Below are 18,548 nucleotides of genomic sequence, written 5' to 3'. Positions count from 1 at the left end.
AACATGTTGAAATTACTGAAGTTTTAGTACTATACATTTCAAATAAAATGATGAGTTGCAAAAAAATACTTCTCTGCTCCTTTCGCTACCAATTTCTTTCCTCTACGCTTCTATTCCTGATAGCATTGACTCCTGCAGGAGTATGGGTCCACGAGTGCCCTTTTACCCTCTGGTACCTTGCCCAAGTTAGCCATTCTTCATGCGAGTTCAGATAGCCAACGCTCGGAAGCAATTCGATCTCAGGTCATCATAGCCGAGACGGATTGTGCCCTCACTTGATATCCCCACATGCACCCTGTGCAGCAGGGGTCACTGATGGCGAACTGGAATGGGAACTCAGGTCAATTTTCCGCTCTCCAGAAGTTGAGACCAACTCCAGTGCCCCAAGTGTCCCGATTGAGATTAGCTAATTCAACAGAAAAAGGAGACTGAACTGGGGAACTTTGGGCTGTAAAGTAAGCTACACATTGCCCTAACTGGCTGAGCATTTTAGGAGGGCTGTTTTCTACTTGCTGCTTGAAGTCATTTGACATAAATAATGTCTTTTAAAAACTTAAAATTACTAGAAATTGATTTGCCCCGCTTTGAATTGTTTACACAATATTTAAATGTAGTAACATGTAGATGTGGCAGAGATAGAAATATTCGCAACATACAGCTTTATAGATAATGAAAGCAGAGAACATTTCATTACCCATCATTCCAATGAGGCTTTAGATGCTTTTTTGTCAGCTCCATGACTCCGTCAAACCACTGCCAGAACGTGAAATTTCGGCCTGGCAAACTTTCCTTTAAGAAAAGAAAATTCCAAATACTGCATGTACTAATATGACAAAACAGCTGTATGAATATAATAGGAAATTCAATATAAATTGTCACGGTTTTTTCAACAGCATCCTGTTCCCCTTTATATTAAGTTCATTCCTCTATCTTCAAAAAGAAATGAGCAGTCTGTGGGCAATTTCTAACATAATTAACATGTGCAAAATAAAATCTAACCATAAATGGCCATTTACTTTACTTTTCATTTGTCTCAAGTTTTCCAATCTTTCTCAAGAGCCATTCAACAGACATTTAAGAATGCTTATATCAAAGTAACGCAGATATTGAGTGTTTTCAACAGATATTTTTTTTAATTTTTTTTAAACAGGCATCAAGAACCATGGAAGAATACGAATACATCTCAAATGTCCACATTTCGCAGTCAGCCAGCATTTTCAGGGTCCATATTAATGAAGAGAACTCAGCAACCCTCCTTGCTCCCACTTCCTGTTACTGCAACTGCAAGGGATTAAACTTGGCTGATTAGTGAGCAGGGATGCTCACAAGAACAGGAACATCGGCCCATAGCACGCAGTGACATTTGAACCCTTGCAGAAGTAGGTAGAAGCAAGTAGCAGCAGGTGTGGGTTGTGGTGGAAGATTGATGACACGGTGGGTTTTTAATAGTGCCAGTACGGAATGAAAAAAGACTAGCGTTTATATAGCGCCTTTCACAACCTTAAGACTTCCCAAAGCACTTTACTGCCAATTAGGTACTTTCTGAAGTGTAATCACTGTTGTAATGTAGGAAAGGCAGCAGCCAATTTGCACACAGCAAGCTCCCACAAACAGCAATGTGATAATGACCAGATAATCTGTTTTAGTGATGTTGATTAAAGGATAAGTATTGTCCAAGAGACCAGGGATAACTCCCCTGCTCTTCTTCGAAATAGTGCTGTGGGATCTTTTACGCCCACTTGAGAAAGCAAACAGGGCCTCGATTTAACATCTCATCCGAAAGACGGTACCTCTGACAGTGCAGCACTCCCTCTGTACTGTACTGGACGGTCAGCCTAGATTTTTGTGCTCAAGTCTCTGGAGTGGGACTTGAACCCACAGCCTTTTGAATCTGAAAGTACTACCAACTGAGCCAAGGCTGACATGCCAAAGGAGCATGAAATGAGTTGAGGTGGGGAGTAAATTACTATCTTGAAATTGGTGGGGTTGAGGGGGAGATGATCCGTGCCAGCATGAAATAGTAAGATTGGGGGGTGGGTGGTGAAGAGGAGACAGAAGAACACCATCATAAACCTGGGATGGGAAGGAAGAGTGCCAGCAAGAACTTGGGTGGGGGGAGAGACTAAGAAAGGCACTATGAACTGAGGATGGGGCAGGGTGGGGGAAAAGAGTGCGTCACCTTGGTGGAAGGAACAAAAAGTATGACCTTGAACTGGGGTGGGGGGGGGCGGGGAGGAGATCAGGAAATCAGCCACTATGAAATTAGAGGAAGGTGAAGAGAGAAGAGTGCCAGCATTAACTGAGAGGAGATTGGGAAGAGTGCCCATGTAAAATCGGGAAGGGGGAGGGGGTTAAAGTGATCGTCACTGCAACAACTGCATAACCATCTTCAGTAATTTAACAAATCAAGAGTTAACAACATACACAGTACCAATAAATATCCACAATTTCTCAGCAAGGAAGGAGTGAATGGCACTGCAATTTATGCCACAATTTTCCACTTAGAAGTGTTGAAATGTTGAGTACAAGTGTAGCTTAAATACTTACACAAACCTACTACACTTTTGGTGTAACTACAGTTAATCGGCCTATATCAGGGCTAGTTTTCAATTGTCAACTTTTCTGGAGCTGTAAGTCAGCTTTTGCAAGTCTTTCAGGTTGGCAGGTACAGAACAAAAGTTGCAAAACAGCTAATCTGCATTTAGATGCTAAAATAGTTTCTTACCCTATTAAATTGGGACCAGGAGATGGTCATATTACTGTAATCATCTGCATGTATGGCCGAACTGCTGAATGCTTTCTGAGCCAGGAAAACAAGATTTTCTTCTGACAATCCTCTGTTGCTCTGAACCTCCGCTTTGAACTTCATGTTGAGAGCCTCACACAACTGTGGCCAGAGTACTTTGTCAGGGACTACAAAGGGCACTCGACCCTGAAATTACAAATAGAAAACTAGTGTGAACTTCTAACATTTCTACCAATTTATTTGTGTCATTATTATCCAATAAAAAGCTCAGGCTATTCAATAGTAAGTAGCAGATAACCAATAAATATGTATCTGAACAGGTATATATAGAAAAATCAAGCAGTTTAAGTTCCTAGTTTGTTGACTGAACTTCAGTTGAAGCAGACAGATGACTACATAAATCTTGAAGGCCTCTGTTAATGCCACTGTGGTAAGCCAGTGAGGGGCACTGAAATATAATGTGAGGGGCATTGAATTATGGTGCAAGCTGCAACGCCTCTTGACTTTATTGTTGCTCCATTCCCAGCTGGTGGAACTGACCACCAGGCCAAAATCAGCAACATTTTACCGATTATGCATAAGTGAATGGCATCTGAAACTGAGATTCAAACTGGCATCTCTCAACCTAGGATACAGTTTGAGGTTAAAGTTGGTAACAATGGCCCTGAAATTCGGGTCTCCACGGGTGAGTATGCGTGGGGTACTCACCCGTAAGCCCAATGGAAGTGCCGGTTTCGTGCATGCACTGCGCATGCGCGGGAAACCGGCACGTCTGTTCCCCTGAAAGAAGGGGTTAAGAGGTGGAACACGTGCGCGGGAGAGGCAGCGCGTGCGCATTGAACTTAAGGTTTTTTTCCAGGTTTCTCCGGGAAGGTAAGTCTCCAGAAGTTAGACATGTAAAAAGCAGTCGCAAGGCCTGCTTTTAACAAGGTAAGTGGTGAATTAATTAAAATTAAAACATTTTTTCCACAGGTTTATTATTTTTAAATACTTTAAAGAAAGGCAAGTTTATTTTTAGCCCCGTTAGAAAATGTAATTAATTCTTTCAAAAATTTAAATTATTGTTTAAAATAGTTATTTCATGTAATTTATAGTTTACAGGAAACTGTTAATACTGGCACCGACGGGACCGAGCTGTTGCCGATCTATCAAAACTGCCGAACATACAAAGTTAATGTTGAAGCATACGGAGGTTTCATCTCCGTATCTGACAACACTGTTGCTTAGCAACAGCTTGTAAAGAGTCGGCCCGTACCTTGGAAGCGTCTCTGTAGCTTAGCAACAGCTTGAGAGAGACTTTCCAGAGCCCGACTGTTGAAAACAAAGCCACGAGAAGAAAAAAAACCTAACAAAACGGCTCCTGATTTCTGCCGGTAGATCGAGGTTTCCGGACATACAACCGCCGGATAAACCAAAGTTTCCTGTATTTTAAAAATGTGATTAAAAAAAAAAAATTATTTGAGGTTTTAGTGATGTTTTGGGGCTTATAGTATTTATAGGTTTGACAGCCCTTCCTGTCAAACTTATGAATGAAGCATTCCCTGCTACCATTGGCTCTCCATGGCCCACGTGATCCCAGGGGACGCTTCGAACTAACTGCGCCCCTGGGATACGCAAGCACTGCGCGCCAGCAGTTGGAGGAGGCCCAGGATCGCATTTCCATGGGAGCTCACAGCTCAACGGCCGGCGCGGAAGGTAAGTGCAGGTCGGAGGCTTGCACCCGCGGGAAGCCTCCGACCCGAATTTCTGGGCCAATATGTTTTTGAAATAAGTTTTCCTTTCGTGTTATTTAAAAAGGGAGGGGAAATTCTCAGGGAGCCATTTTTGCTCCAATCTTGTAGAATTAAAAAAAAACCTGAAGACTAATTAAAGTGTTTTAGTAGAAAATGCCAAGTTTCTTACTAACATGGAGATTCTGGAGTGGGACCTACCTTGCCGCTCTGGAGCCATGGACATCTCAAACCAGGATATAGCTTGGGAAAGCTGTGCACTTGCTTATTGCATGGTTTCCCAAGTAGTACATGGCATGGAATACCCCACACGATCGTTTCCAGTCAGTAGGAAACTTGACATATTTACTAAAATATCAAAAAAGTGCTCAGACTATTATTTTGTTCTATTAAATGGAGGGGGTTTGCTTTGAACACAAGTACCTTTCCTTTAACAAACTTATACAAGCATTTTCCACAGGAAAAAAATAAACACTCAAATTGGCCTTTAAATTCAGAAGTTGACTCCATGGATGTTTTTGCAAGTAAAATGCAAGGATCGTGCATAATTTAAAAAAAATAAACAGCATTCCCGCAGAATGTTCTGCTTTGATTTTACTAAAGCACAAATACCGCCTACATTTAATGTATTTTTTTTAATAACTTGAGGGAGGTTGGTATATACATGCAATCTCACTGATCCACATTCACCATAGCCCTGTTCAAACAGCCTGAAGTACTGCTTAAATTACCATAAGCTTTCATATAGATTTAAATTTTATATTCAATGCAAGACAAATAACTTGCAACTTACTGGCTCTGCAAATGCATTATCCCAGAGTACAGTGGCAGTGGCATTGTTGTCTTGGCTGCCATGAACTATCACTACCACTGGAAGTGATAAAGTCTGCCAGAAAGAAAAATAATTACTTGGACATTATATGTATTCAATGGCATAAAACAATCACACTGTTCAAATCTCTCAGCAAATTGTGTACAACATACCTTAACTTGAAATACTAGTTCATTTCCACCAACACTGAACTGTGATTCAAAAAGAATTGTGAATTTTTCTTCCGTGACTGATTCTGCTCCACGTCGATCAGAACGTTTGATCCGTTTCAGAGACTACGAAGAAGTAAAGTTTAATCAAATTCTAAGTGGAGACAAGATATTTTTGTTTTTAGGGCTAACATAACACTGACTGTACCAGAATAAATGGAAACATAAACTTAAAACGTTTCAGATCTATGAGCAAATACAATAAATGTTCTTGTGTTCAAGACAGCATATTTGGTGAAATTCCATTCTCCAATGAGCAAGAAAATTTGCTTTATGATCAGAAAAATCTCAAAAGAATAGAAAATTAAATACTCAAGACAATTAGAAGCAAAGCATTCCTCAGCGCTCCTGAAAGCAGCGTATTATGATGGGGAGCAGTTCCACAGGTACCAGATCTTTACAATATGGCCAATTTGTACATCTGAGCTTAACAGCAACTGTTGCAGGCTATAACAGCCAGGCCAAAACCCGTCCTCACTTTAAGGTCACACAAGCATATTTCTAACTACTATCAATGTAATGGGAATCAGGAGTGGAAATCTTTGCTGAGTTTTTCACTTGCTAATGCAGAAATATTGCAGCATACTCATTGCAATCCTGAATGAGACTGGCACAGACCATGGATTAAACCTGAAGCTTCCTGCTCCGATGGCTTAGTACTACACTGCACAGTGCACTTACCCACGAAGCTATCTGGGGAGCCACTTTAGAAGCATCTTAAGAGTTTTATTATAAACAGAGCTGGTATATGAATAATTTCTATTATCCATATAAGGAATCTTGCACATACAGGAGAAAAATTACAAATGTTCTTTTTAGAAACTAGGCACCCCTTTTTGTGCATTTTACAATAATGTATAATAAAATCAGTAACATTCTTAGAATGCATGATTGCTGATTACCTCCTAGTTTGTGCTACACATGTTTTTTTTGGTCACATAGTTGAAGATATCAGGTGGAGGGCACAGAATAAATTTCAAAAGAAACACAGAAGGCAGCCATAACACTTACTACTGTCAATCAGAAATTCTCTCTCCATTTACTTATGTCTAAATGTACACTTTCATTTTGACGCTCTCCGTGCCTCCCAACACTTCAAAAAAAATTCTCCCAACAATTTTCTCCCATCGACTGCCTATTGCCCCTTCCAACACACTTTCTTTGCATTGACAGCCTCTTCAAACACAAAAGAGAAACCAATCATGGCATTTACCACTATGCAGCTTAGACCCCTGATAACACATGTAACAAGGAATGGCTTTGAACAAACACATGGCACACAGAACAAACCACAAATTGTTCATCTGTGCTTGGGTTGAGATCCGATAGGGTAATGCATCGACTGGCTCCCAGCCTCCAACCCCAATTGCTCGCGAGCACTGCAATGCGAGCTCCATTAATTGTAATGAAGGCTTTTGCTTACCATATTTCTAAAGTTGGCACTTAAGGTTCCCGTTGCTTGATGGTACTCCATAACACAACAGTTGTTTAATATTTCACCACTGCTGTCACTGCCAGAGATATAAATGGGTTAAAATGTAGTTTACTTTTCAAACTGCTATAAATAAAAACATTACTGCAGATTAGTGATGCGTTACACTGCACAGTAGCGACATTTATAGAATGATACAAGTACAGGCACGATTACACTGCCTGCTTGGACCATTGTGAGGTAAAAAGGGGCAGCAGACTGCCCTGTATGCATGTAAGCAAGAATGTTGCTTAATGGTCTGTAATTGTGGTCCATTTTCCACCAATTTCAAGAATCCTTTTCCCATTCGTATAAACAGTGTGGCAATACAGCAAACCACCCCAAGTTTTATTAAAATTAAAAGACAGGTGTCGCATTGGCAGTAATTAAACTGGCGATATAAGCTGCAGATGTTACCCAATGGTCAAATCAGTTGAAAAAAAGCTTTCTTTGTGCAGTGGGACTGATATTTTTCTCTCCCAAGTCCTTTATTATTGCAAGGCATACCAACTAAAATTGGTTTAGATTTAAATGTGAATTAAAGAAGGAAACAGGAGGGGACCTGTTCTTTTCCTTCAATAAAGCCCCAATAATCCATTACTGCATTGTTTTTCCAACTCGCTGCCTCTCCCAAATATGTTGCTTGCATTTAATTCTGCAAAGGCAAACCGTGACACACAATGCATTTCAACTATAAAAAGTACTTTTTAAAGATAAAGGATCAGATCATTTGAGTGAGTGTGTATCTTAGTGAAATGCATGAATGCAATATGTATGCATAATTGAACAGGGCTAGAGAATGAATACACTTGCATTACTTTTCATGAAATTGAGATTCTTGAATGGACTGATGAATATTAGAAGCTTCACAAATTCATTACACAGTACACAGCATGAGCAAGTCTGGATATGAAGCTAAAGAAGAGTAGGACTGGGGGAGGAGACAAGAAGATAAAATAGAGCCAGAAGACGTAGTTAGAAGGGAGGCAGTCTGGTTGCTTCAGTATCAGAAATACCGGGGAACATAGGGTCTGATGAAAGGATGGAACTGAAAGAAATCAGTATTTGTAGGGAAATGGTGTTAGGAAAATTGATGGGACTGAAGGCCGATAAATCCCCAGGGCCTGATAATCTACATCCCAGGGTACTTAAGGAAGTGACCCTAGAAATAGTAGATGCATTGCTGGTCATCTTCCAGAACTCGATAAACTCTGGAACAGTACCCATGGATTGGAGGGTAGCTAATGTTACCCCACTATTCAAAAAAGGTGGTAGAGAAAAAGCGGGGAATTATAGACCGGTAAGCCTGACATCGGTAGTGGGGAAAATGCTAGAATCTATTATAAAAGATGTAATAGCAGAGCACTTGGTAAGCAGTGACAGGATCGGACAAAGTCAACATGGATTTACAAAAGGTAAATCGTGCTTGACTAATCTACTGGAATTTTTTGAGGATGTAACTGGTAAAATAGATAAGGGAGAACCAGTGGATGTGGTGTATTTGGACTTTCAGAAGGCTTTCGATAAGGTCCCACATAAGAGATTAGCGTGCAAAATTAAGGCACATGGGATTGGGGGCAAGGTATTGACTTGGATAGAGAACTGGTTGGTGGACAGAAAGCAAAGAGTTGGAATAAACGGGTCGTTTTCCGAGTGGCAGGCAGTGACTAGTGGGGTACCGCAAGGATCGGTCCTAGGACCCCAGCTGTTCACAATACAGGTAGACTACTCTTTATCCGGACTTCCGAAAACCGAAACCCTCTAAAAACCAAAGGTTTTTTCGTTCAGCGTAAGTCGTGCGTACGACTTACGCTGAACGAAAAAACCTTCGGTTTTTAGAGGGTTCCGGTTGCGGAAGTTCGGATAAAGGGTAAGTCGTGCGCACGACCCCCCGCCGACCCCCGACAACCGCCAGCCGCCGACCCCGCCAGCCCCGACAACCGCCGACCCCGCCAGCCCCGACAACCGCCGACCCCCCCCGCGGACCCCGCCGGCCCCCCCGCCAGCCCCGACAACCGCCGACCCCCCCCGCGGACCCCGCCAGCCCCGACAACCGCCGACCCCCCCAGCCCCGACAACCGCCGACCCCCCCCCCCCCCCCCCCCCGCGGGCCCCGACAACCGCCGACCCCCCCGCGGACCCCGCCAGCCGCCGACCCCCCCGCGGACCCCGCCAGCCGCCGACCCCCCCGCGGACCCCTCCAGCCCCGACAACAGCCAGCCCCGACCCCCCCGCGGACCCCGCCAGCCCTGACAACCGCCGACCCCCCCCCCCGCGTACCCCGCCGGCCCCGACCCCGACTGACTTACGCTGAGCGTCAGCGTAAGTCGTGCGCACGACCCCCCGCCGACCCACCTTCCGAAATCCGAAATTCTCCTTTATCCGAAACTCGGCTGGTCCCGAGGTTTTCGGATAAAGGATAGTCTACCTGTATATATTAATGATCTAGACGAGGGAATTGGATGTAATATCTCCAAATTTGCAGACGACACAAAGCTGGGTGGGAGGGTATGCTGTGAGGAGGATGTCATGAAACTCCAGTACAATTTGGACAGGTTAGGTGATTGGGCAGAAACATGGCAAATGCACTATAATGTGGATAAATGTGAGGTTATCCACTTTGGTGGCAAAAACAGGAAGGCAGATTATTATTTGAATGGCAATAGATTGGGAGAAGGGGAAGTGCAAAGAGACCTGGGTGTTCTTGTGCACCAGTCGCTGAAGGTAATCATGCAGGTGCAGCAGGCGGTTAAGAAGGCAAATGGTATGTTGGCCTTCGTAGCAAGAGGGTTTGAGTACAGGAACAAGGATGTCTTGCTACAGTTGTACAGGGCCTTGGTGAGACCGCACCTTGAGTATTGTGTGCAGTTTTGGTCGCCTTATCTGAGGAAGGACGTTCTTGCCATGGAAGGAGCGCAGCGAAGATTCATCAGGCTGATACCTGGGATGGCAGGAATGACGTATGAGGAGAGATTGTGTCGATTGGGCTTATACTCACTGGAGTTTAGAAGATTGAGAGGGCATCTCATCGAAACCTATAAAATTCTGTCAGGCCTGGACAGACTAGATGCAGGAAGGATGTTCCCGATGGTCGGGGAGTCCAGAACCAGGGGTCATAGTCTAAGGATAAGAGGTAGGACATTTAGGACTGAAATGAGGAGGAATTTCTTCACCCAGAGAGTGGTGAACCTGTGGAATTCTCTGCCACAGAGGGCGGTGGAGGCCAGTTCATTAAACATATTCAAGAAAGAGTTGGATAAAGGGATCAAGGGATATGGGGAGAAGGCAGGGACAGGGTACTGAATTTGGATGATCAGCCATGATCTCATTGAATGGCGGAGCAGGCTCGAAGGGCCGAATGGCCTACTCCTGCTCCTATCTTCTATGTTTCTATGATCCCCAGAAGCTGTTCTTAAAGGGAATATTCTCAGGAATACTGCCTGTGCAATGCAATAAATCAGACAGGGAGGAGGAGGAATAGGCAGCCAACGGGGTAGTTAGTAGAGTGGTAGAAGTGGGAAGGTTTTAAGTTCATCGGACAGTGGAACTAATTTTGAAACAGGAGGAGGTTGTATGAGAAGGATGGACTGCACCTGACCTGAACTGGTACCAATGAGCCGACATCAAGAATACAGCTATAGGTGTAAGCTTGGGTTGGGGTGGTTGGGTCGGAAAGACTTAACTCAGAAATTACATGGGGTTGGCAGTAAGTGTGTAGAAGGAAAGCAGTCTAAAACAGTAAGCTTGTGGATGGAGATATGGATAGGTGTACCTCAGGGCACATGGGAGAGAGTTAAGTGGAAGGATAGTGAAGGAAAGAAAAAAAAAAGAGGAAAGAGTACAGAGTATGAGTGGGTTAGGGTTTCAGTGCTTATGTGCAAATACTAAAGCAATAGAAATAAAGGCGAGAAACTAGAGTAACCAATTAGAACGGACGCAATGTTGTAGCCTTGACAGAAACGGAGCGTCAATAAATATTCCAGTCTGTACATTTTTCAGAGGAGTGAAGAGAAGGAAAAAAGGGAGGCGGGGCAACCTTTTAATTAAGGGCATGGTTACAGCAGGAAAATGAGTTTTTATGGATGGTGCTGCTGAGAGTGTGTCTATCTGGGTTGAGTTAAGAAACAATAAGGGATCTGTTATCAAGCTGCGAGTACACTAAATAGTGGAAAAGAAACAGAGGAAGGGCTTTGTAGGAAACTTATAAAGGTTTGCTGTGGTAACAATTGTAACAATAACGACTTTAACCCAATACACACTGAGGTAAAACAAACCTTTGTGGTCAAACGGGGGAGGGGATTATTAGCATGCATAACTAATTCCTTAATCAGCCTGTCACAGGTCCAATAAGGAATGATGTATGTAGTGCTCGACTTTGTTCTGGGTTACAAAACAGGACGACGTCACTTGGGAAATAGTGACAATAACCTAATTGGGTTCACATTGAAGATAGGTAAAGAAAAAGAGTCGACGAAGATAAACTCCTGGACTGGAAGTTGATAATTTTAGTACGAAAGGGGGTCGAGACGAGATTAGTTAGGAAAATGGGAGCTCAAATAGACCAGCAGTGGAAGATATTTCAATGTGAGATGTTTAAGGTACAGGTTAAATATCATCTGAGGGATTAAAGATGGTTGAATGCAGAAATTAAGAGCAAACCATCTATAAAAAAAAGTATAGGAGAAATATAAAAAGTACAGAAATTAAACAAAGAACATTAGGAGGACTAAGAAAAAAAGTGGTAGATTATAGCAAGGGCTTTTAGAAGAAATAAAATGTAGAACAATAAGAGAGAGGATGGGACCATTAGATACGAAGAGGAACATCTTAATCTTGAGAGTGAGGCAATCCTTAATAAATATATATATATTTTTTTTAAACAGAGGTAGGTGAAACGGAGACTGAGGATGCAGAAGAGCCACTACTGGATGTAAATATTCAAAAGGGAATTTTATTAAAAACAAGTTTATGGGGCTAAAAGTAAAAAATTCACCAGGCCTGTATGGTTTGCATCCCAGAATACCAAAGGAGTTTGGAGAGGAAGTAATTGAGGCACAACTCATAATTTTTCAGAAATCCTTGGAAAACAGTAATTGTGCTAACGGACTAGAGGATAGTGAATGTTACACCCCATTCAGGAAAAGGAGTAGGTATAAAGCAAAAACTAATAGCCAATTAATCTTACTTCAATTATGGGTAAACTTCTAGAGCACATAACACAGGACATGAGCTAATTAGGATCAGGCAGCATATATTTGTTAACGGTAGGTTCAGCTTGACTTAATTTTTTGATGAAATTATAATGTATAGATAAAGGGAATGCAGTGCATGTTGTATATATGTGTTTTGATAAGGTGCTACTAAACAGACTTCTTATAAAGATAAAGTGAAATGGTAGTAATGGGGACACATCTGCATGGATAGAGGGATGACTGGGAGGAAAAGTAGAGTATAAGAGTAAATTCATGTTTTTCAGGCTGCATGGTCGTATGCCCCGAAGATCTGTCCTGGACCATCTCTCGTTTTCCATTTGTATTAAATGACTTGAATATAGTTTGCTGATACCAAATTAGGGGCCATGGCAAATTTAAAGACTGTAGGAGGAGAGGCAGATACAGTTCAATGCAGAGAAATGTGCAATAGTGCAAGCAATGAAGGGACGAATAACCTCAACGGTAAAACTGAGGAACAGAGATCTCTAGGAGCACAGATAAATATCTTTAAATTGGAAATGGATAGAAAAGGCTCTAAAAAGGCTAATTGATTTCTGGGTTCTATACTGTATATGGGGCACTGAATATTAAAGCAAGAAAAAAAAATTAAGACTGTTAGGAGTTGCCTTACTTTCTAGTATTCTCATTTTTCAGAAGAGCCTTGGCCTGCTGTTCACTGATGATGGTTGCTTTCACTTGGGGTGGGTTCATGTGTACATTCAGCTTTCCTCCGACCAATAAGCGCACTGTGGCTGCAAACTTGGTCTGAGTCTTCAAAACCTGAGGGGGTTGTTTCTCAATAATAAAGGTGCTGTATAAAACAAGAAATGAAAAATTATAGTGCAATCTGTTCCACTTAAATACTGTATTTAATCTGATTTCATAAATTAAATGATATAAAATAGTTTGTCCACGAATAGCATATTTTCCTACAATTATCATGCTGATATTACAATATCTAATAATATTACTGACATTATAATATTATGATCCATATCGGCCTCCTCCGGAGGTCCCCATCACAGAAGCCAGTCTTCAGCCAATTCGATTCACTCCACGTGATATCAAGAAATGGCTGAGCGCACTGGATACAGCAACGGCTGTGGGCCCCGACAACATAGAAACATAGAAGATAGGAGCAGGAGTAGGCCATTCGGCCCCTCGAGCCCGCTCCGCCATTTAATGAGATCATGGCTGATCATTCAAATTCAGTACCCTGTCCCTGCTTTCTCCCCATATCCCTTTAGCCTTAAGAAATATATCTAACTCATTCTTGAATATATTTAATGAATTGGCCTCAACTGCCCTGTGTGGCAGAGAATTCCACAGGTTCACCACTCTCTGGGTGAAGAAATTCCTCCTCATCTCAGTCCTAAATGGCTTACCCCTTATCCTTAGACTGTGACCCCTGGTTCTGGACTCCCCTGCCATCGGGAACATCCTTCCTGCATCTAGTCTGTCTAGTTCTGTTAGAATTTTATAAGTTTCAATGAGGTCCCCTCTCATTCTTCTAAATTCTAACGGATATAAGCCTAATCGACCCAATCGCTCCTCATACGTCATTTCTGCCATCCCAGGTATCAGTCTGTTGTGCTGAAGACTTGTGCTCCAGAATTAGCTGTACCTCTAGCCAAGCTGTTCCAGTGCAGCTATAACACTGGCATCTATCCGACAATGTGGAAAACTGCCCAGGTATGTCCTGTCCACAAAATGCAGGACAAATTCAATCCGGCCAATTACCACCCAATCAGTCTACTCTCAATCATCAGCAAAGTGATGGAAGGTGTCATCGACAGTGCTATCAAGCGGCACTTACTCACCAATAACCTGCTCACTGATGCTCAGTTTGGGTTCCGCCAGAACCACTTGGCTCCAGACCTTGGTCCAAACATGGACAAAAGAGCTGAATTCCAGAAATGATGCGAGAGTGACTGCCCTTGACATCAAGGAGCCCTAGTAAAACTGAAGTCAATGGGAATTAGGGGGAAAACACTCCACTGGCTGGAGTCATACCTAGCACAAAGGAAGATGGTTGTGGTGGTTGGAGGTCAATTATCACAGCCCCAGGACATCGCTGCAGAAGTTCCTCAGGGCAGTGTCCTAGACCCAACCATCTTCAGCTGCTTCATCAATGATCTTCCCTCCATCATAAGGTCAGAATTGGGGATGTTCGCTGATGACTGCACAGTGTTCAGCGCCATTCACAACTCCTCAGATAATGAAGCAGTCCATGCCCACATGCAACAAGACCTGGACGATATTCAGGCATGGGCTGATAAGTGGCAGGTAACATTCGTGCCACACAAGTGGCAGGCAATGGCAATGACTATCTCCAACAAGCAAGCGCCTAACCACCACCCCTTGACACTTAGTGGCATTACCATTGCCGAATCCACCACCAACAACAGCCTGGGGGGGTGGGTCACCATTGACTAGCGACTTAACTGGACCGGCCACATAAATACTGTGGCTACAAGAGGTCAGAGGCTAGGTATTCTATGACGAGTGTCTCATCTCCTGATGCCCCAAAGCCTTTCCACCATCTACAAGGCATTAATCAGGAGTGTGATGGAATGCTCTCCAACTTGCCTGGATGAGTGCAGCTCCAACGACACAAGAAGCTCGACACCATCCAGGACAATGCAGCCGCTTGATTGGACCCCATCCATCACCTTAAACATTCACTCCTAGCGTACTGTGGCTGCAGTGTGTACCATCTACAAGATGCACTGCAGCAACTTGCCACGGCTTCTTCGGCAGCACCTTCAAAACCCACGATCTCTACCACCTAGAAGCAGCAGGCGCATGGGAACACCATCACCTCCAAGTTCCCCTCCAAATCACACACCATCCTGACTTGGAAGTATATCGCCGTTTCTTCATCGTCGCTGGATCAAAATCCTGGAACTCCCTCCCTAACAGCACTGTGGGAGTACCTTCACCACACGGACTACAGCGGTTCAAGAAGGCGGTTCATCACCACCACCTTCTCAAGGGCAATTAGGGATGGGCAATAAATGCTTGTCATGTCAGCGACGCCCACATACCATGAACGAATTTAAAAAAAAATCTCTGGCTGTGGAGCAGATTACTTTCTACACAAATGTTTTTTGTCAGAATTCAGATTTTAGAATGACTGCTTGATTTTAATGAAAATTTGTTTGAATTAAAATGATACTTTACAGCATCTGCTTGCCATTACTAGAGCCATATTAAATATAAGTATTAGGTGCTTTGTTATCTGGTGGGTGAAGCATGTATAGCTGAATGTACATTTAAGCAATGTTTAGTGAATTGTTACATAGTTCTATTAAAGTTGCTGACCTTGTGACTAGTGCCGATATTACATCTGTAATTGTTGCATTGAGCTCTGTAAGTAACTCCTCCACTGGGCCTGGGATGGGCAGCTGCTGCCTTTGGTGCTCGGCTCGCCTGATCTGCTGACGATTCTGCCATATTGTCTCTGCTAACTTCTCGCACCTACAAGTACAACAAATTTTCCAATAAACAGTATAGTAAATATAAAAAATGACACTTCTAATGGTTACATACCATTATAATCACATCACTGTTTAACAATACAATTCTAGAAGCAGGTAAAGGGAATACGACTATATTTCAATGAACTTATTACTTTTGCTAAATGCATTTGCTGTCAGAGAATATGGTACTTGACTGTAGAAATCTCCAGTGGCTAACATAACATGGGAACATAATAATTAGGAGGAGTAGGCCATACGGCTCCTCGAGCCTGCTCCGCCATTCAATTAAGATCATGGCTGATCTTCGACCTCAACTCCAATCTTCATAGCCCTTGATTCCCCGAGAGTCCAATAATCAATCTCAGCCTTGAATACATTCAGCATCCACAGCCCTTTTGGGGTAGAGAATTCCGAAGGTTCCCAACTCAGTGAAGAAATTCCTCCTCATCTCCGTCTTTAAATGGCCGACCCCTGATCATGAGACTAGTTCGAGACTCTCCAGCCAGGGGAAACAACCTCTCAGCAGCTACCCTGACCTGCATTTATATAGCGCCTTTCACAACCACCAGATGTCTCAAAGCGCTTTACAGCCAATGAAGTACTTTTGGAGTGTAGGCTATTGTAATGTGGGAAACGTGGCAGCCAATTTGCGCACAGCAAGCTCCCACAAACAGCAATGTGATAATGACCAGATAAACTGCTTTTGTTATGTTGATTGAGGGATAAATATTGGCCAGGACACAAGGGATAACTCCCCCGCTCTTCTTCAAAATAGTGCCACGGGATCTTTTACGTCCACTTGAGCGCGCAGACGGGGCCTCGGTTTAACGTCTCATCCGAAAGACGGTGCAGCATTCCACTGGAGTGTCAGCCTGAGGTGGGACTTGAAACCACAACCATTCTGAGTCAGAGGCAAGTGTGCTACCCACTGAGCCACAGCTGATGCTGAATCCAATGTTTCAATGTGATCACCTCTCATTCTTCTAAACTCCAGGTTGACATAAGTACACATCAAAATCTGAGCAGTGAAAGACTACTTTTCCAACAATTGTGTCTCTGACTATTTAACTAGACACTAGAAACATGCGGCATCAACATTCCCCATTATCAACATTTTAACAAACACACTGTAAAAGAGGACAGACTGCAAAACACTATAATTTACCTGCAATTAGAGCTTGTATTTTTTACTTTTTGGATAGCCTGCAATTAGGCATCCAAGGCTAACCAAAAATAAAAGGTACAATAGCAAAATACTGCAGATGTTGGAAATCCAAAATAACAACAGAAAATGCTGGAAAAACTCAGCAGGTCAGGCAACATCCGTGGAGAGAAATTTGAGTTGACGTTTCGGGTCGAACCCTTCTTCAAAACTGGAAAGAAAAGAAACTAGATCGAAGGCAGGGCTGCGATCGGACAAAAGAATAAAAGAAACAAAAGAAGTAAAAGAGATTAGAAGCTAGACGAGATGGTAATAGGCTGAGATTAGGTGTAAAGTGTACTGGCAGGGCAAGAGATAGCTGCCAGGTGTGAGAGAGAAACAAAAGGAAAGGGGGGTGGGGGGGGGGGGGGGAAAGGAGTGGAAAAATTACAAGAAAAAATGAAATAGGGGCCGAGCTTATGATCTGAAATTGTTGAACTCGATATTGAGTCCGGAAGGCTGCAGTGCCTAATCGGAAGATGAGGTGCTGTTCCTCGAGTTTACGTTGAGCTTCCGTGGAACAATACAAGAGGCCAAGGACGGTGAGGTCCGAGTGGGAATGGAGCGGTGAATTAAAATGACAGGCGATCGGATAGTGCTGGTATGAAAACTACTATCATGGCACCAGAAAGCTCGACTGGTAAGGATATAATTGTGTGATTGCTTTACACTAGTTAGCTGTTCAACTTCTGGGAAAATGGCAGGGCAGCGGATATCAGTTGCATACGCATCCAGTGCTTTGTGGGAACTCTAGGGAGCTTCTCGTGTCCTGGACAAGCACATGTGCAGAAAGTGCTTCCGGCTGCTCAAACTCAGTTTCTGCACTGGAGGAGTGGCTGGTGTCATTAGAATAGGAGGCTGAAAGTTTTGTGGATCCCATGTTACAGGAGATGGTCACCCCGCAGCCGCAGAGTTCAGGAGAGTGGGTGCATGGCAATCTGGCATGGTAGGAAGAAGAGGCAGGAAGTGCAGAAATCCTCCGGGAGAATGGCACTCACAAACCAACTTTCTGAGGGTGATGACACCTCGGAGAGTGCAGTCTAAAGCAACTCCATGGAACTGTGATGCAAATGACTGCAAAGTTTAGCAGTGCAGCTGTCACAGGGGACTCGCTAGTCGGGGGATAGACAGACATCCCTCCAACCTTAGACTTGAGTCGCCTCCCTGGTGCCAGAGTAGAGGTTGTCGTAGAACGGGTGCAGAACATTCTGTTGCGGGGGGGGGGGGGGGGGAACGGCTGCAAGTCATTTGTCATGTTGGAACTAATAACATAGGAAAGAGGGTCGAGGTCCTGCAGCCAGATTAAAGAGCTAGGGAGGAGAATAAAGAACAGGACTTCAAAGGTGATAATCTCTGGAGTACTCCTAGTGCCACGTGTTAGTAAGTATAGGAACGGCAATATAAAGAAGGTTCATTTGTGGCTGGAAAAATGGTGCAGGAGAGAGGGCTTCAGATTCCTGGGGCACTGGGATTGGTTCTGGGCAGGAGGGAGCTGTATAAGGTGGACAAATTACACCTGAACAGGGCTGGTACCAATGTCCTTGTGGGGAGGTTAACTAGTGCTGCGGGGGGAGGGGGGGGGGGGTGGAGGGGGGAGGACACCAGGATGAAGCATCACAGAGGAGAAACAAGGTGCAAAGAGGACTGGGAGAGACAAACAGCAT

At 43.5% G+C, this 18,548-nt stretch overlaps 1 protein-coding gene across 3 annotated transcripts in view; it reads right to left on the bottom strand.

The window, feature by feature from the left end:
* LOC147101207 (signal transducer and activator of transcription 5B-like) overlaps positions 1-18,548 on the bottom strand; it is a 178,383-nt gene that overhangs the window by 19,425 nt on the left and 140,410 nt on the right. For all 3 annotated transcript variants that reach the window (XM_085966454.1, XM_085966455.1, XM_085966456.1), the window contains 7 exons: positions 15,526-15,681; positions 12,833-13,012; positions 6,941-7,028; positions 5,461-5,583; positions 5,270-5,362; positions 2,726-2,932; positions 695-789 (listed from right to left, as the gene is read on the bottom strand). In XM_085966454.1, coding sequence (XP_085822580.1) covers positions 695-789; positions 2,726-2,932; positions 5,270-5,362; positions 5,461-5,583; positions 6,941-7,028; positions 12,833-13,012; positions 15,526-15,681 — 942 coding nt within the window. The remainder of the gene's footprint in view (positions 1-694; positions 790-2,725; positions 2,933-5,269; positions 5,363-5,460; positions 5,584-6,940; positions 7,029-12,832; positions 13,013-15,525; positions 15,682-18,548) is intronic.

This window comes from Somniosus microcephalus, chromosome 24 (assembly GCF_052327205.1).
Source record: "Somniosus microcephalus isolate GS21.2 chromosome 24, FLI_Smic_1.0, whole genome shotgun sequence".
In the NCBI taxonomy this organism is placed as follows: domain Eukaryota; kingdom Metazoa; phylum Chordata; class Chondrichthyes; order Squaliformes; family Somniosidae; genus Somniosus; species Somniosus microcephalus.
This window is presented reverse-complemented; position numbering and strand designations above follow the sequence as displayed.